We start from the raw sequence: 17,840 nt of genomic DNA, 5'->3' as shown, positions 1-17,840 counted from the left end.
AAAATGTGGCAGCATGGTTAATAGAAACACGAGCAATCACACGTATACTACAGTTTGCAGCGACACACATGGTAATTACAAAGCACGTAAAGAAACAACGGGAGCCAGGGGCACGTTCTGCGTGAGGCTCCCTCATGTTACAAGTTTGACAACGACACATGCGCATTATCGGTCCTGTTTTCTTTGCAGGAAGAAAATAAAATGTTGGAAAATATCACTGGGCTCACATACATATTTCTGACCGCTCGAGCAGATTCTAAAATATGCATCCCACACAATCATGCTCCATTTTAAGGGTTAAATATGACGACTGAGTTATGTAATAACCACAGGGCTAGAGGGTACATTGGAGTTCACGCTTATTTTGTAGGTGAAGGAAGTCTCAGGAAGGGGAAGGTTAACTCATCGGCTCAGCGGGGCAGGGGCTCAGTTCAGAGGGGAGACGGCCCTGGTCCTCACAGGCACGGTGCCGGGGGCTGGAGGGAAACTGCATTCACTCTGCGCACTGCAGAGGACCCTTCATTTAGGGAACCTCTATCTACTTCTGAGATCAAAAAGTGCTCTTCTGAGCTTAGCAGCAGCAAACAACTAGTCAGCCAACAGCGAACCACTTTTCTAAGCGTGCCTTTCACAGTCTTTCTTCCCCAAACCACTCATGTGTACTTTCCGCTCAGCATCCTGTTTCCCTGTTTCTCTCCCGCCTCACCCTCCGATGTCCCTGGACTCGAGGAAATTACAGATGACACTAAAAGTACAACTGAAGCGAATGCAGCGAGTGAGGGTATCTGGTTCCAAGGCAGCAAAATACAAATGCTGCTCATCTACACTGCTAGAAGGGTGTAAAATTTTTAAAAACTAGCTATTTCCACACAGGCGTATTTTACAGTGTTCTCCCTAGTCAGTATCCTTAACTGATCTCCAGGGACTGCAGCGTTAGCTCAGAAAGACCATCTAGAAAATAAACCGCAACTCCCCTGTTTGGAGTTTTCCTCCTTACCGCCATTTTAATTTCTCATTTGGAATTTAAATGAAAACACAAAACTTCATCCAGAGCGGCAGGATGACAAGTCTATTCCTAGATGCTGTGTTAGGGAAACCCTGGGAGGGTTGAGGACAGGTCTGGTTCTTGCTCATAATCATACTTGATACAGTCGTAGGATAAAGGGCTGTAAACACGTGAGGTCACGTCAGGAGACCTGCAGACAGGAGATGACCGTGCTTGAAGGACCTTACATTTTCAGATTTACAGCACAGAACCAGTATTACATTCCCAGAGCCACAACCACAGAACACTTCACATGTCCCGTCACGATCGCTGGATTCTGTCTCCACATTTCATAGCAATCTTTGCAAATAAAGAAAATTCAAGGGCCGGCCAGGGATGTAGCTCAGTGGCACCGCAACCTGTCTTGCAAGAGCAAGGTCCCAAGTTCGATTCCTGGTACCAAGAATAAAATAAAAAATAAAGGAAATTCAAAAAGACTAACCCTATCACAGAAAACCCGAATGACTGTAAGACTTCTGATAACAGGTGGGTAATGTGGCTGTGCTATAGTGCAGCACCAGTGTGACACACGTGGGGACACGGAGCGGGACGGGGGGCGAGAGTGCCGCACTTGTACCAGCATCTCATGCATTAAGTAAATGCTTCAGATACAGGACTCTCCAAGCACGGTTCTATTCAGACTCTGTGATCCGTGCCACGTCCAAGGAGTTCTATAAAGGGCAAGGACACCTCTGATAAGGGTTACAGAAGAAATATTTTATGTATTTCACTGTGTATTCTCCTTTTCTGCCACATTCTCTCATTGGACCCACAAAGAATTTCTGAATGTCACAGTACAGGATTTCAGCAATGCATGCGAAAATAAACAGTCATAGGGAAGGCTGTCTAAACTGTTTACCTTGAATTACAGTCTTGTCCTGTCCCCTGGGTGAGAATCTGCCCTTTAAAGTACTTAGTACCAGTCCAGTTCACTGCCTACAATGCTCTGTAACCTTGGCCAAGTCACAGAGAACCAGTTTTCTCCACTGAAAAATGGAAAATGCACGCTACTTCCCAGGACTGTTTTGAGAATCAATGAAATAACACAGAGAAATCTCAGGATAGTATTTGCCACATAGCAAGCATGCAAACATTAACTGGATTTAAAAACTATTCTTGTCCTGTGGTGTGGACAGAGGGGATGAAAATGGTCAGGCGTCCGTCTCAGGGAAACAGCAGCGATGGCGTGTGGCGATGGCACTGAAGCTGGCATTCAGGGTACTCCACACTAGCTGGGCTACGCGGTCTCACATCCGCTCGGACAGAAAGCTCTACTGACCCTGACATCAAAATTGGATCCCCATCCCGGGTAAGAAAACTGGGACTCAGAAATAGCCTTGATCACTCAGGCTGAATATCTGCTACATAAAAATATTCAAACCATGGTCTGACCGACTGCAAAGCACATATTTTCTTATGATTATATATGACTAAACTTTAAAACAAAAAACCAATAAAACTACAACTGTATAGAACATGTATTCTCAAAGGGGGTGATATTCCAAGAAGGTGAACAAACCTTACTTTTTCTATGTTATATATCTATATGGAGAGAGAGGGAGAGAGAAAGAGATTTATAATATACAGTTGGAATTAAAACTTTATGGGGAGATGATTGGGAAAAAATGTCTAGACAGGTCCTTGGCAGAAAGATAGCAAGAATTAAAAAAAAAAAATGGAGAAACACAGGTAGAGTCAATGGAAGTTGTGACCTCTAAAGTACAAAATACCAGCATCATTTACAGGGTGTGGGAAACTCTGGGAAGCTCTGTCAGCCTCTTTCTCTTAGTGAAATTAAATGGGAAAGAAAAGCAAGCACTTGCGACATTCCGTCATCTGCACCCTGCACACACACTTCAGTATAAGCAATGAAGCCATTTCCTGGCACTATAATCTCTAGGGTGAGACAATGACCTGATCCGTGGGCAAATACTTCACACATTTCAGAAAAAACAAGCATCTCAAACCTTCTTCGAACAGCACTGGGCAGGTGAGAAAAAGCTCAGCGGTTACTCTTTCATTTCTGTGAACATTAAAGCACTAAATCATGAGATTTTTAAATGTAAAAATACATTTATTTCTACTTAAAATATAGAATAAACAGTAAATTCCAATTGTTGGAATCTTTCAAAATTTCTTAGCTTTAAAAATCTCTTAGCATTTAAAATATAAAATGACCATTTATAAGGAACATTAGCAGTAGTAACAATAAGAAGGTCTGTTTCAGACTCGATGTCCTTTGGCTGGTTCATGCATGCATAAAATAGGGGACTTCACTGATAAAGTACACAATTTAAAAATAAGCACTTCATTATAAAATTGTATTTTTCTGTTGGATTTATCAGTATGTCAACTCAGCTGTATTCCTCAACAAACATTTCTCTTACCATCTTTAGATTATTAATCTTGTTAATGTATGACATAAAACAACATTTATGGACAAAACAGAAACCCATTGAATTACTAGAAGGAACTATAACATAGGTTGGTGCTTTGGGCCTCAGGAACAGAATATTAATTTTTAAGAAACACTGCTTCTAATGACAGAGAAGCGGAACGCAGTCAAAGGAGGCCCCTCTCTCCTGTGGACAGGACAGAGACCTAGGAATGGTCACAAAGTCGTACATGCTTACAAAAAACACCTGAAGATTTTAAAACTGTTTCATGTTCATGGTTCTTCAGTCCCTAGAAGGATGTGCTGAGACAATGGGCATTCAACGCCACTTGACTGACGGGCCAAGTGATCTGAAGTTGTCCTAAAATTACCTTGGAACAAGAACACGGCCGGGAGGCCGAAGCAACATATCGAGCACCTAGTGGTGTCCAAAAAACATGCCGATAAAACGCATTCACCCGTTTTCTCTCAGGTACCCATAAGCACCGCATTCTGATAGTTCTCCTGAGACACTTAAAAGACAGTATTCTCTTCCAGACATATGGACTATAAATCTCACACCAATGGCAATTTCTTTTAACTGCCTGAGAGCCAAACTTACCATATATGAGACTTTTTGAACCTAAAAAAAAAAAAAGAGAGAGAATAAAACAAAAAGTTAAAACATTTTCAATGATTTTCTAGGTACTATATATATATGTGTGTGTGTGTGTGTGTGCGTGTGTGTGTACATATACATATATATCAATAAACTACGTGAAAGCTCAAAAGTAACTTAAATTTCCATAACTAAAAGAAATTAACGAATTTCCACAATTATACATTACTTAACATACACAGTGCCTGTACCTATTTGAAAGAGTCCACAACATAAACATAAAGGATGAAAACAAAAACATCATCTAATTTTGACCTGTAACTTGATGGCACCGAGTTTGAACAACTTAAATAGTAAATTAGTTGCTGCTCCACTCCTACTATCAAGAAATTATCAGCCACCCAAGTCCCTTTCAGTAGATCATAACCAAATTCAAAATTATCATATCAATTATTTACATTTCTCAGTGACTGTAACTAGGAGCTAAGCATTACTGTGAAAAGGGAGAGCATTCAAAGCGCCGAGAGCCAAGGCTACCCGCCATCAGGCACGTTAGATCCACCTGCAGGAAATCCGGACGGGGTCAACTCACTTGACGACAATCCTTTCTCTTCAGATGCTGTTGTAGGAGGATGTGTACTCATCCTGGAAATGGGCGGACGGGAAGTTGCTGTAATACGAGCAGAGGTGAATCTTTGTGTACCTGAGACACGCTTAGTAGTGAACTTTTGTCTTGCTGGAAGAGTCTGTGTAAAAGAAGCCTCTGCTGTGGTGTGTTTCTGGGCTGTCAGTGTGGTCTGTGTAGCAGAAGTATTAGCTGCCAGTGTGGTCACTGGAGACAGAACACTTGGCATAGGCGAGCTCTGGGCTGCTGCTGGGACCTTGGTGGCTGAACTATTTGCAGTGGAAGGTTTCTGAGCAGTTAGTGGGGCTTTTGTATCTGAAATGTTTACTGTGATGGTTTTCTGAGGAGTTGGTGAGATTTCTGCATCTGGACCACTGACTGTGGTGTGTTTCTGAGGTGTTGGTGAGACTTCTGCATCTGGAACATTGACAGTGGTGTGTTTCTGAGGTGTTGGTTGGATTCCTGTTGCTGGAACATTGACAGTGGTGTGTTTCTGAGGTGTTGGCTGGATTCCTGTTGCTGGAACATTGACAGTGGTGTGTTTCTGAGGTGTTGGCTGGATTCCTGTTGCTGGAACATTGACAGTGGTGTGTTTCTGAGGTGTTGGTTGGATTCCTGTTGCTGGAACATTGACAGTGGTGTGTTTCTGAGGTGTTGGTTGGATTCCTGTTGCTGGAACATTGACTGTGGTGTATTTCTGAGGTGTTGCTCGGACTCTTGTTGCTGGAACATTGATTGTGGTGGGTTTCTGAGGAGTTACTGGGTCTTCCGTACCTGGAAGTACTGTACTGGCTTTCTGAGGTGGTAGAGAGACTTCTGTATCTGGTACTGTTGTGGTGGTGGGCTTCTGAACTATTGGTGGGATAAAGGGAGGTGGAGATTTCCCTGTGGGTGAAAAATGTTAGAGAAAAAATGAGCTAAACATTATTGAACAAAGTTAAGTTTTCTTAGCCATTGCTTGAATTGTGGCTATTCTCTTTGTCTCCGCATAAAGACTTAGACAAAATTTTTAGGAAACCAAGTCTCAGTATGTATTTCCCACAGACTTCAAATGCTACCTCATTTTTGCTTTGATATTAATCACACCTAAAGTAGATTTCTCCCAACATAAAAATGAGATTCTTAACCTCTTTTCTATGTGAAAAAAGGAAAGCAAAGTTGGAGTCAGTAGAGTTTGCAGTCTGTAACACATCTTTGTTTCTTTTCTCTCCAGGACTGTCTTCCCTCACCCAGCCAAGATCAAAGAACAATGGGGCACCATCACTGGATGGAAGCACAGTAGCTCCCTTGCCAGTGCTTTTCAGACATTAAGTTAGTGAGGAAACTTCTTTCCTTTTTAAAAAAGTAATGACGGTCTGAGGAAAAATTACTCCATCTTCTTGTTCCCAACTTTATATACACTCATCTAGTTCCTCTATTTCTGAGTGAGATTTCTAAAAACTCTTTCTGAGAACCAAAACTCCAGGACCAGTGTTCAAAGCCTGCTGTCCCCAGGCTGCTCCTCAAGCTCCCCAGGAGGCGCACAGAGCCAGGCCTGGCTTCCCTCGGGATTGGGGCCTGTGGAAAATTCTTTAATCCCGCTAGACTTTGCTTTTCTTGTTTGCAAAATGACAGTAAAAACATGTCATTTGCAAATAATGACAATTTAACTTCTTCATTTCCTATTTTTATTCCTTTTACTTCTTTCTCTTGCCTAATTGCTATGGCTGTTTCCAAAACTATATTGAATAGGAGTGGTGACAGTGGACATCCTCGTCTTGTACCTGATTTTAGTGTGAAGGATTTCAGTTTTGGACCATTTAGAATGATGTTGGCTGTTGGTTTTTCATAGATGGCTTTTATCAGGTTGAGACAGAGACTGTCTATTCCAATTTTCTGTAGGGTTTTTATCATGAATGTGTGTTGGATTTTGTCTAATGCTTTTTCTGCATCTATTGAGGTGATCATGTTTTTTGTCCTTAGCTCTATTAATATAGTGCATTACATTTATTGATTTGTGTATGTTGAACCATCCCTGCATCCCTGGATGAATCCCACTTGGTCAGGGTGTCTGATCTTCTTGATGACCCTCTGTATTCTGTTTGCTAGTATCTTATTGAGGATTTTTGCCTCTATGTTCATTAGTGAGATTGGCCGACAGTTCTCTTTTTCAGGTGGGTCTTTTTCTGCTTTGGGGATTACGATTGATATTGCTTTTAGTAATCAATTTGTGAGTATTGCTTCCCTTTCAAAAGAATGGCTGATATCAAGAAATCAACTGAAAACAAGTGCTGGTGAGGCTACGGGCAAAAAGGAACCCTGCTTCACTGCTGGTGGGAGTGTAGACTGGTGCAATAGCTGTGGAAATCATTGTGAAGATACCTCAAAAAACTAGGATCAGAGGTTCCATTTGACCCAGTTATCCCTCTGCTGGGTATCTTCCCATAAGAATTAAAAGCATCGTATCTCATACCACAGTGATATATGTGTACCCATGTGCATAGCAGCACAGTTTGTAACAGCTAAATCTTGGAAACAGCCCATCAACTGGAGACTGGATAAAGAAAATGTTTTTTCTTTTAAATAAAATGGAGTACTACTCAGCCATAAAGAACAAAAAACTAGAGACATTTATAACTAAATGGATGCACATTGAGGCCACACTCTTGTGTGAAATAAATAGGACACAGATGTGTAAATACCACATAGTTTCTCTGGTGTGAGAAACTGAAAAGTGTAAATAAGGAGCCAGATGTATAATAGATAATGGGAAATAGGAAGAAAAGGTGCAAAGGGAAGGGGAAGCGGGAGGGGTAGGGGAAAGGAAAGAAGGGAAACAAAAAAGTATGAGAAAAGGAAGAAGGCTTTGTAAATAGGGAGGGGTGGAGTGGTTAAAGGGAGGGCAGGGAAGTGGGGAAAAAATAAGAACCAAGATCATCATGTAAAGGTACAAATCCTCAGTGATGAATGTCAGAATATTGTACACCTAAAATGTACCAATAAACTTAATAAAGATAAAATTTTAAAAATGTAAAACAATAAGAGACTATGTGCAAACTGCATGGCACTATGTAAAAATTGAAATACTTGCTACACCATGCCACACAGTGCCTGTCCCTGAAGCCACAGGTGACACCGGCCAGCCCCAGTGCACATGGACTATGTTCCAGGTGTGCAGACGGCACGTGCCATGTCTTTCTGGGTCCATGACCTGCGTCACAGAGTGCTGCGAGGGACAAGTCAGGGAGGACGCCCCCTGGGTAACACAGGGATAGATCTATCACTGGGTAAGTGGAGTTTTTATAAAGAGTTTTCATGGTAAGGCCCTCTTATGTAAACATCCTTCTTTATCAACTTAGCGCTTACTTTTGCTCCAGAGCTTCCTACTACCAGAGAGTTTACACTTCCTGGGAATTTGTTTTCCAGCCCATTTTGTTATGGACTCGGGGTGTAACGCCCCCGTTCAGAGAGCGTGCTCTGAGTAACATCAGCCTTCTGAAAGGCAATGCGATTTGCAGTTCAGCACAGGGTTAAATTTGATAAATGTCCCATGAACACTTGGAAAAAATGTGGTTATCTGTCATTTATGGGGTTTAATACTGTCCTGTGTAAATTTCAGCTTAAGTGTTGATGAAGTCTATGGTTTTAATGACTTTTCACTGCTTTTTCTTTCATTGGAAAATTATATTGATTCTCCAACTGTGTGAGTTTGCCCACTTCTTTCTTTCCAATCTCTCTATCAACTGAGGCTACTTTTTCAAGGGCACACAGATGTTAGATTCTGAATTTCAGATTTCCTGAACTCATTCCTTTGTTATGAACTATCTTAAATAAACACTGACATTAATATAGTGGCATAATTTTTTCAGTAGTGTTTGCATAGTTTATCCAATTGTGTCTATTGTTAACAATTAGGATTTCTTTTTAAATGTCTCTAGCCTGACAATCTTAGCTAAATTACACTTCAGTTAGGCACTGTTCTCCATAAATGTATATCAACCATTTTATTAGTTTTCAATCCACCTGTAAAGTTTCTTTCTGTTTCTCTGCCTCTTCGGTTCTCTTCAGGATTAAAGATTAGCGTTCTTTTGTTAGCTTTAGGTGTACACATTCTTGACCTGTTCTTTTGCGGCAATCTTAGAGGTGATACCAGTGGCAGCGAACCCATGGCACAAGGTACCGCGGCAGGGCACACAGAGCCTCTCTGTCAGCACGCAAGCTGAGTCACCAAGCACCAACCCAGAACCGAGCAGTGCTTTGATAAGTAAGTGGGTTTGGGGTTGCAGTTGGGGCACTGGGTCTCTAAGAGATTCACCATCACTGTACTGTAAGGCAATTATGCAAAATTATCACTGTTACCACTTCTTCAGTAATGCTAACACATTGTAATTTATAGACTGAATTTACCTCCTCCTGCCACTTGCTTTATTGCTATTATACATTTTTATTTTGTATGTAATTAAAACCCCAGAAGACACTGCATTTTCCTGTTTTGTAGTCAGTATTCATTAGCCCCTGCATGTTTGTTCTGTTTCTTCTTGCACTTTCATTTATGAAAATAGGATTATAGTACTTTCATTCTACTTGAAAATTTTCCTTTATTGTTTTGTAAGGCTGTCTGCTGGTGACAAGTTCCCTCAGTTTTGTCTGACTACATCTCTAACCTTCTTTTTTGAAGGGTAGCTCACTGGATATAGAATTTTAGGCAAGCAGTAATTTTCTTAATTATTTTAAAGGTTTCTTCATATTGTCTTATGGCTAAGATTTTCTGCTGAAAAGTCAAGTGAACAGTTGTCCTGCTTCTGGGAAGGCTGCCTTTGTTCTTGTATTTTTATCACTGCTTTGAGTTTCCAAACTCTATTTGGCTTTGAGGTATCCTGAAGTGTTTTGCTTTTTTTTTTTTTTTTTTTCAGTCCTGCGTAGAGTCGAGAGAACGTCCTGAATCTACTGTCCCATGAATTTCATCAGTTTTAGAAAAACTTCAGTCGTTATCTTTTTGACTGTTTCTTTCTCCCCCTCTTTTCCTGTCCTCATCTTCTCGCTCTTCCTCTTAATTTTTCCTTTTTCCCTCTTTTTCCTCTCTAACATGTTCGAACAGTTTAACAAGTCTTACATGTCTCTAAACGTTTATCTACATTTTATGTTGTTTTTGCATATATGCATACAGGCCTCTCAGACTTTGATGAAAACCGTGCACCAGAAAAATGCAAATATCTACATATACCATACTTTACATTCTTTTCTCGGAGAATTCACAGAGTTGCTAAAGCTCACACAGAGAGCTAAAGGGAAAAAGAAAACACAAACACCAGCTGAGTGTACCTTTGCATTCGGGTGGTGGGCCGCTCCATTCTCCTGTGCCATCTGTCACAGTACAAGTGATCTGGTTTTCTCCAATGATGGTGAAGCCTCTATCACACTCGTATGTTGCAACCTGTCTGTATTCGTAGGTGTCACGTTCGTCTATAATTTGTCCATTTTTAATTTGTGGTGGTTGTGGACACAAAATTTCTTAAAGAGAATTACAACATCCTTTAAATAAATAAACTGGTAAGATATGTTTACAAATAAATAGGATTAAAACCAGTTAAAGATTTTTTAAAAAATCACAATCTACCATTTTTTTTCAATGTAGCATTAGCAACAAAGGATGCTTACAAATGCCTGTTAAGTAAGGGTGGCCTATTTGGAGCTTTGAATGCAAATGCTGCTTGATATGAATGCTAACTTAGAGGCCAATGAACAGAAATAAGACTTAGAACATGCACATAAAACAAAAATTACAATGTTTGAGTATGTCATAATCAAACTGTTATTAGAAAACAGTAAATGCTTGAACATAAACCTTAGCTGTACCCTTCTTCTGAAATTGACCAGGGAACAGAGAACACTTCTCTTTGCCTGGAGAAAATGATGCCAAGTGAAAGGAGCTAGGAATTCACGGGGTAGGCTTGAAAAATCAGTGCGCATCACTTTTGAACAGAGCAAAAGATCTTAAGTATCAGGACTACATTTCTCCTTCTAGGGTGGAATATTTTAAACATATTAATTCACAGAAGCTTCTATTCAAGATAAATCTTACTGTGCAGCTAGAGTTATAAAACAAATACAACTAGAGCCTCTCTAGTTATATTCTCTAAAAAAAAAGTTCTTTTCCTGGTAATTTTCCTAATAAAAAGTTCTGTGATTTTAAACGCTCTGAAGCCATGGGTTTTTATAGGCAGGAAAGCAATATAATCACATGCATGCATGAAGTTAAACTACACTAAGGGTACCTAGCTACTCGTATAAAGTACTTTAGGCTGCTAGTCAAAGCTAGCTCAAGACGCTCTGATAGCAAGTTAGTGTACAGAGACTACATATATCACTCTTTAGTTCAGTCCACACATTCTCTGAGCACCTAATATATTTTGATGGTAAAAAGAAACTCATAACTGAACAAGGTACAGTTCTCATGTTTAAAATCTAGTGGGGAGAGAGATCCGAAGGGATACTTCAGTGCAGAACAGAGCGGTTACCACAGAAGCAGTGTGGAAGGAGAGGGGGTGTCAGCCAGGCCGTGAGGCCCTAAATGAGGGGGATGCAGCCCAGCAGAGAGGGGCCACGGGCAGTCCAGCAGCAGCAGCCACATAAGGAACAATGCTGAGGCCCAGAGAAGAGCGAAGTACGTGGCAGAGCATAAGTGGGTGAGGGAACCACACAAAATATGAGGGCAAACGTGAGCATGGAGAAGCAAGCAGACAACGGTTAGCTCTGAGCCCTACTCGGGGGTGTGGATGTTTCAGTGATGGAGTACACTAACCGCTTTAGGAAAGAAGGAGAGAGACACTACACATGGCGTTGTGACCCTATCCACAGAACGCCAGTGGACAGCAAGAATGGAGACGGAGGCCACCGCCATCGGCAGCACCCTGGGACGCGGCCAGCCAGACCCCTCAGGCTGTGCCCTGGCCCCACTGCGGATGTCTCCCCCACAGCTGGAGTGTCTGTAGGGCTGAGGGGACCTGCTCTACGACAGCCTGTCCCATACCCTCCCTCCACTCTAGAACATCACCAGGAGCAGCCCCCAGGATTCCCAGCATTCCTTCCAGGAGTCCCTCCCCTGCTCTCTATTCACGAGGTGGTTTCTACTGCTGGTACACACACCTCTACCCATATGGCTAATCCGGAAAAGGGTCACTGTGGCCCCAACTTGGGTAGAGAGGCCAGGCTGTACTCTTACATGGAGAAGAAAAACTCCTGCGGTGTGGGAAGAGGGAGGATGGCTTAAGTCGGGGGCTTCCATTTATAGTCCAGCTTGGGCCCTAAAAATGGTAGGGGAGGCCTTGTGCGCAATTGTCCAGCTGAGGGGTAACAAACTATGTTAGAAATAACACAGGGGCAGGTTTGAAAAGCAGATAGAAGAGGTAAATGTGGGAAATGAAAACAGGGGTCTGAGCAGATAGTCATTGCATGGAAGAAACTGGCTTCAGGCTAGCAGATATCAGCAGTCAACTGAAATTATTTTTGAAAAAAAATCAGTAAGGAAATAAACTTGATCACAAAGGCTTTCTCTTGTCTTCGTATCAGCTGACTCCATATGCTGCCTGCCAAACTGTGTTAGTCAACAAATGTTTGATAAATTACTCCAAATCTACTTGCTTCCTGCTTCTAATAACATAAAAAATGAGCTTAGTAATAGTTTTGACTACAGGACTTTCAGAAGTTGTTTGCAGAAGTATAAGCTGGGTGTAGAGAGAAAGACAGAAGAGATAAAGGCTACATTTTGAAAGATTGTGGGCCAGGGCATGGCTCGTGGTTAGAGCACTTGCCTAGCACACACACAGCCCTGGGTTCGATCCCTAGCACCGAAAAACAAATAAATAAAAATGCTGTGTGTCATTTTCTTCTCTCAATCTGTGGGAAGCGAGTCTCCAGTAGAGGCATACATTTGACACGTATCCACCAAGGCATTATTTCTGTGACCTAACTTCCTTTTGAGAAGATTCTCAGAAACTATCTTTCTTGTTTAGCGTAAAACCTTACTTCTCTAGAGATAAAATATATCACAGTTAAAACACTTCTAGATACTTATGACCCTAAAGAGAGATATGTAAGCAACACACTGGGGTCTTAGAAAAACAATGGGCACGAGGCAAGAGGCCTGGGTTAAATGCCTTCCAATGCCACTTGTCTTAGAGTATGGAGTTAAGACAAAAGGAGGCTGGTTCATAATGTTTTCTTCCATGAAACTGTGAAGGGAAAATGTCCTAACTTCCCACCCATTTGGAGGAGTGGTTAGATAGTAAATGACTGAAGACCATACAAACCCAAGCTTGATTTTAATTTTTTTTTTTTTTTTTTTTTGATACCGGGGATTGAACTTGGGACCTTGCACTTCTAAGGCAGCCAATGGAACCACTGAGCTAAATCCCTCGCCCTTAATTCTCCTTCTATAGATAAAGATATTGATGCTCTGAGAAGCTCAATGGTTTGTTTAATGGCCCAGCTTATAAGTTTAGAAACATCACTTAGGAAAGGTCTTTGAATTCCGAAAGACACACTGAAAGGCACAGGGCAGGTACTGCTCACATGCACTGGATAACTCTTAACGAGAAGGTAATTTATCATTGATCGTTCAGCCCCCTAACCCGAGTGTTCAGACTTACTTGTGCACACTCCAAATGCATTACTCCAATCAACACCATTTTCTACAATCATACAGAATGCAGAAGCTGCACCTTGTAATCGGTACCTGGAGCAACAGGGAGAGGAAAACATTTCCGTTACACACGTCCATATCCGCCTCTTCTCAAATTCTCCAGATTATTTACCTTACCAGTAAATGAGGACAAAAAACGGTTCTTAAAAGTCCATACAAGATTTAAAGGAACTGGAAAAAAGTTAAATTTAAAAGATCTAAAAGATCAACACAGAGGAACAGAACGTAAAGTGTCTAAGGTACTTCCCAGATTTTACAGTAAAGACCCAACTGTCTCTGAGGAGAGAGGGAGAAGCAGAGAGAAAATGCACTTCGATTTGCAAATATTAAAAGAGAAAAGTGAACATCAAGCTTCCAATGGTGAAGCAGGTATAGTAGCACCTGCCTGCAATCCCAGCACTCAGGAAGATGAAGGCAGCATGGTTACAAGTTTGAGCCCAGCCTCAGCAACTTAAGGAAAACTGTCTCAAAAAGTACTGAAAAATTTAAAAAGTGGTGAAGAAATAGCTCAGTTCAAAGGTTCTTGGTTCAATCTCCAGGACCATAAAAAAAATCCAAATGTATTTCAGACACTGATATATGGAATGAGGGAAGTTTCCTTTCCTACCACAGAACTGTACAAGACCTTAGATTAGAATGCTATTTTTCACACTAGGAAGAAATGGATTTAGGCCACAATATCTCATAACAGTTTGCTTACGTGCAGAAAAACTCAAATGCAAATTCATTGTTTATGTCATCATTTATGTCATAAAGACTGGTTTTACATTTAACACTTGAAGGATGGTTACTTCTGCAAGTATCATCAGCAAATCAAACTTTTCGGTTTGCTAGTCACATTTAAAATTTTATGTGGAATCACATATGTACCGAAATCTATGATTTTAGAGAAATTGGTGGTTAAAAGCTTCCCTTCTTGACCCATTTCACTAATTTTAGCTTTGCTGTAAGAGGTCACAATAAAGGATCTTTGAGGAGCGGGGTTGACTGAGTTGTTAAAAGCCCGTGAACACTGACTTTCGGTAGTTTCTATCTGAAATCCTAATCCGATTTTTAATTTGTTAAATACAGTGTGTCAGCATAAAACTCACTTACCCTGGGTCGCATGAGAAGAAGATTTGAGAACCAAGTAATATGTCAGTTGCTACACTGACTTGACCATTTTCTATTTCTCTGGGAGTAGGACACGATTTTTCTAAAAGAGAAGGCAAAGTATTTTCCGTTAAATCCGGCATGCACAAGACAAAGTTAGCCATGAAGTGATGGCTCTGTTAATTAGGTTGGCTGAGAATCATTTCACAATACAAGTGCACATTAAAGCATCCCTCGACTATGTGTACATTCCAACGTGTGTGTGTGTGTGTGTGTGTGTGTGTGTGTGCGCGTGCGTGTGCGTGCACATGCATGTGGGGTGTTGGGGACTGAACTCAGACCTTCGTGTGCATGAGGCAAGCAGTCTGCCATTGAGCTGTCACCTCCAGCCCAATACAATTTTACTTAATTACACCTCAATACACCTGAGAAACTCTTTTTTCAAAAATTACCACGTACATCAATGCAAGTTCATCATCTGAACCATTGATATTTCTTTTTTTTCTTTTTCGGTACTGGGAATCGAACTCAGGACCTTGCGCTTGAGAGGCAGGTGCAGTGCCACTGAGCTAAACCCCCAGTGACATTTCTAAACTAGACTCCTTTAACTCTGTCTTTGTTTTGTGGTGTTTCAAAAAAGCCCAGACTTAAAACAGCCACTTTAGGTAAGCTCAAACTAAATAAATGTGAAATTTGTGAATAAGTCTTATCACATAAATACTTAGTGTGCCTAATTTAAACTAAAATGACTCATCATTCTTTTAAGAATCACCTAGGGGCTGGTGATACAGATCAGTAGCACCTGTGCAGTGTACACAAAGCCCTAAGTTTGATTCCCCAGTAACATAAAAAAATCATACATAAATTAATAATAATAGGTACATATAGGGTTCCGTCATGATCAAAGGGGTAGATCAATACCAGATACTCTCAAAAACTGTACTCACTTTCACAAAAGACATCGGGTGTGGACCACGTCAGATTACTGAGACAGGTTGTCTTCCCCACTAGAGGGTATATTCTCCTAAAGCCTGGCCGGCACTCGTACTCTAGGACGGTACCTTCCGGGAAGTAATTCTTACTGATGTAAATCTTTTTGAGGATCCCATAAAGCAACCTGGGTGGAGCTCCACAGCTGCCTAAAAATGAACAACAGCAAAAAGGAAAGTGAAAAGTGTGAAAACCATTTCACACACAGGTTTCAAAAGGTTATGGGCAGCATCCCTATGGTCTATGTGATGACTCCAACTGTTCAAAGGTAGGCACCGCCTTAGCTTTCTCTTTCCTTACACACAGGCACGCGGCACATAAGGACGTTTCCATCAGTGACCAGCACATACCCCATGGTGGTCCCAGCAGGCTGAGACAGCACTGAGGAACTCGCACTGCCTGGGGACACTAAGCCCCGGTGACACCATAGTGTAACGGCTGCTCATGTGCTTGGGGCTGCTGGGGAAATGAATATACCACGTGGCCAGTGTAAGAAAATACAGCGCACAACTGGGTGTGGCGCCTAATACTTGATAATGATATTATGCAACTATGTTACCGGTCGGTTCATTTTCTATCTATACTTCTTGCTGTTTTAGGGCGCACTTCTTTTACTTATTCAAAAACCAGTTAACAGTGCAACCACCGCAGGCAGCTCTTCAGGAGGTGCTCCAGAAGGAGGCTTTGTAATCATGGAAGTCGGGAGCTCCACAACTGACAGTGTGAGGTGTACCAGCGAAAACCAGCAATGCTGAACACCTCCACTCCAGATGGGTTTAGGCCCTAGGCCAATGTGATTATTTGTGTCTCATTTTTTTAACAAAAAGTTTAAACAGTAAAAGAAATTCAAATTTAATTTCAGTAGAGAAAAAAGCACACAGTGCTGGGATGGAAAGAAAAACAGTATTTTTGTACAGTATTCAATGTGCTTAGGCTAAGTGTTATTATGAAAGAGTAGGAAAGTTAAAAAAAGAAGAAACTAAATCGGGGCCTGCAATCCCAGCAACCTAGGAGCTGAGGCAGGAGGATTGCTTCAATTCAGGAATTCAAGGCCAGCCCGGCAACCTAGTGAGCTTTGGTTCCAAAAACAAACCCTCCACAGCATAAACTAATAAAAGAACATAGTTAAAAAATTAAATCTTATAGAGTTACAGTAAGTTAGAGTTAACTTATTATGGGAGAAAGATAAAACGTTTAATAAATTTAGTGTAGCCTCAGTGGGCAGCATTCAAAAAGTCCACAGCAGTGCCCAGTGACACGCTGGGCCTTCACACCCATTTCCTACTCGCTCACTGACAGGACAGCAACTTCGTAGCTTCCATGTGTGGTAAGAGCCCCGTACTCGTGTGTTATTTTTTGCCTTTTACCCCACATTTTTTACTGCACACTTTCTATGATTAGACACACAAGTACCACAGTGTGCCCACCGCTTACGGTGTTTGGCAGAGAGCAGCAGGCCCCGCCCCACAGCACAGGTGTAAGCTCACTCTGCCTTCAGGTAACTACAAAATGCCCCCAAACCGCACTCAGAACATACCCCATCACAAAGCGATGCATGGCCCTATCTCAAATAAGGGCCTCTCTATACAATAAAATTTGAAGAAAAGATAGAGAACTTTTCAAAATGCCATCAAAGCGTCATGTTTGCTGAGTTCTTCTTTACCAGATGAAATGTAAGAAAACAGATGACCTAGCCATGTGTCTTAGGTTAAAGGCAGATACGCTCCTACATAACCTCCTCCCTGGGCAGTACCAATGTTTCCTCTGCTAGTCTGTTCAGCAGGTTCGGCTAGGAGGAAAAACTAATGAAGGAGGCCCTGCCTTGGGAAGTGCCTTCAATTAGCCGGGAGGGAGCGGACTGCCAACAGGGTAAACCCTGGGGCTTAATGATGCTAGAAAACTATCAATTACCAGTCACTCCAAAGAGGGCTAAAAATAACCCTAACAAGGCACATCCCAGTCCCACAACTTTTCTAAAAAGCAAGCAAGCACTTACGATTACAGAACTCTTTTATGTCCGTCCACTTATTGCTGGAAAGGCAGACCACTGCGTCTGGCATGCCGGGGATTTTGACGAAGCCTTGATCACATTTGTACAACACCGTGGTGTTCACCGGGAAACTCACGCTTCCTCCCGAAACTGGCTGGGCCAGAGGCACCACCGGGAGAGGGCCGCAGTCACCTAGGGAGGGGAGGGCAGGCTGTTCTTGCGCAGCAGCGTCTCCCGGAGACTTCGACGGGGAGCCCCCAGGGTTTCCGGGGACCGCCCGCTCCCCACTCGGCGCTACACGGGCGACCACAGCCTGTGCTCCCCACCCCGGCGACAGCAAGGAAAGGGCACAGCAGGGACCTCCCGTGAGCCGGAGGACCGGACTGTGGGGGGAGAGCCCGTTGCGAGGCGCCAGCTGGGACCTG

The 17,840-nt window shown here is 42.1% G+C and overlaps 1 protein-coding gene across 1 annotated transcript in view; it reads right to left on the bottom strand.

Moving 5' to 3' along the window:
• The window catches only part of Cd55 (CD55 molecule (Cromer blood group)), a 34,133-nt gene that overhangs the window by 7,962 nt on the left and 8,331 nt on the right, over positions 1–17,840 (bottom strand). Inside the window, exons 7-14 of the mRNA XM_010613221.3 lie at positions 17,422–17,837; positions 15,383–15,574; positions 14,439–14,538; positions 13,291–13,376; positions 9,965–10,153; positions 5,438–5,548; positions 4,601–4,708; positions 4,042–4,062 (exon numbers count right to left, since the gene is read on the bottom strand). Of these exons, the coding sequence (XP_010611523.1) occupies positions 4,042–4,062; positions 4,601–4,708; positions 5,438–5,548; positions 9,965–10,153; positions 13,291–13,376; positions 14,439–14,538; positions 15,383–15,574; positions 17,422–17,837 (1,223 nt within the window). The remainder of the gene's footprint in view (positions 1–4,041; positions 4,063–4,600; positions 4,709–5,437; positions 5,549–9,964; positions 10,154–13,290; positions 13,377–14,438; positions 14,539–15,382; positions 15,575–17,421; positions 17,838–17,840) is intronic.

Source organism: Fukomys damarensis, unplaced genomic scaffold (assembly GCF_012274545.1).
Source record: "Fukomys damarensis isolate Sample0158 unplaced genomic scaffold, DMR_v1.0_HiC HiC_scaffold_11, whole genome shotgun sequence".
Classification (NCBI taxonomy): Eukaryota; Metazoa; Chordata; class Mammalia; order Rodentia; family Bathyergidae; genus Fukomys; species Fukomys damarensis.
Note: the sequence above shows the minus strand (reverse complement) of the source record. Positions and strands in the feature narration are given on the sequence as shown.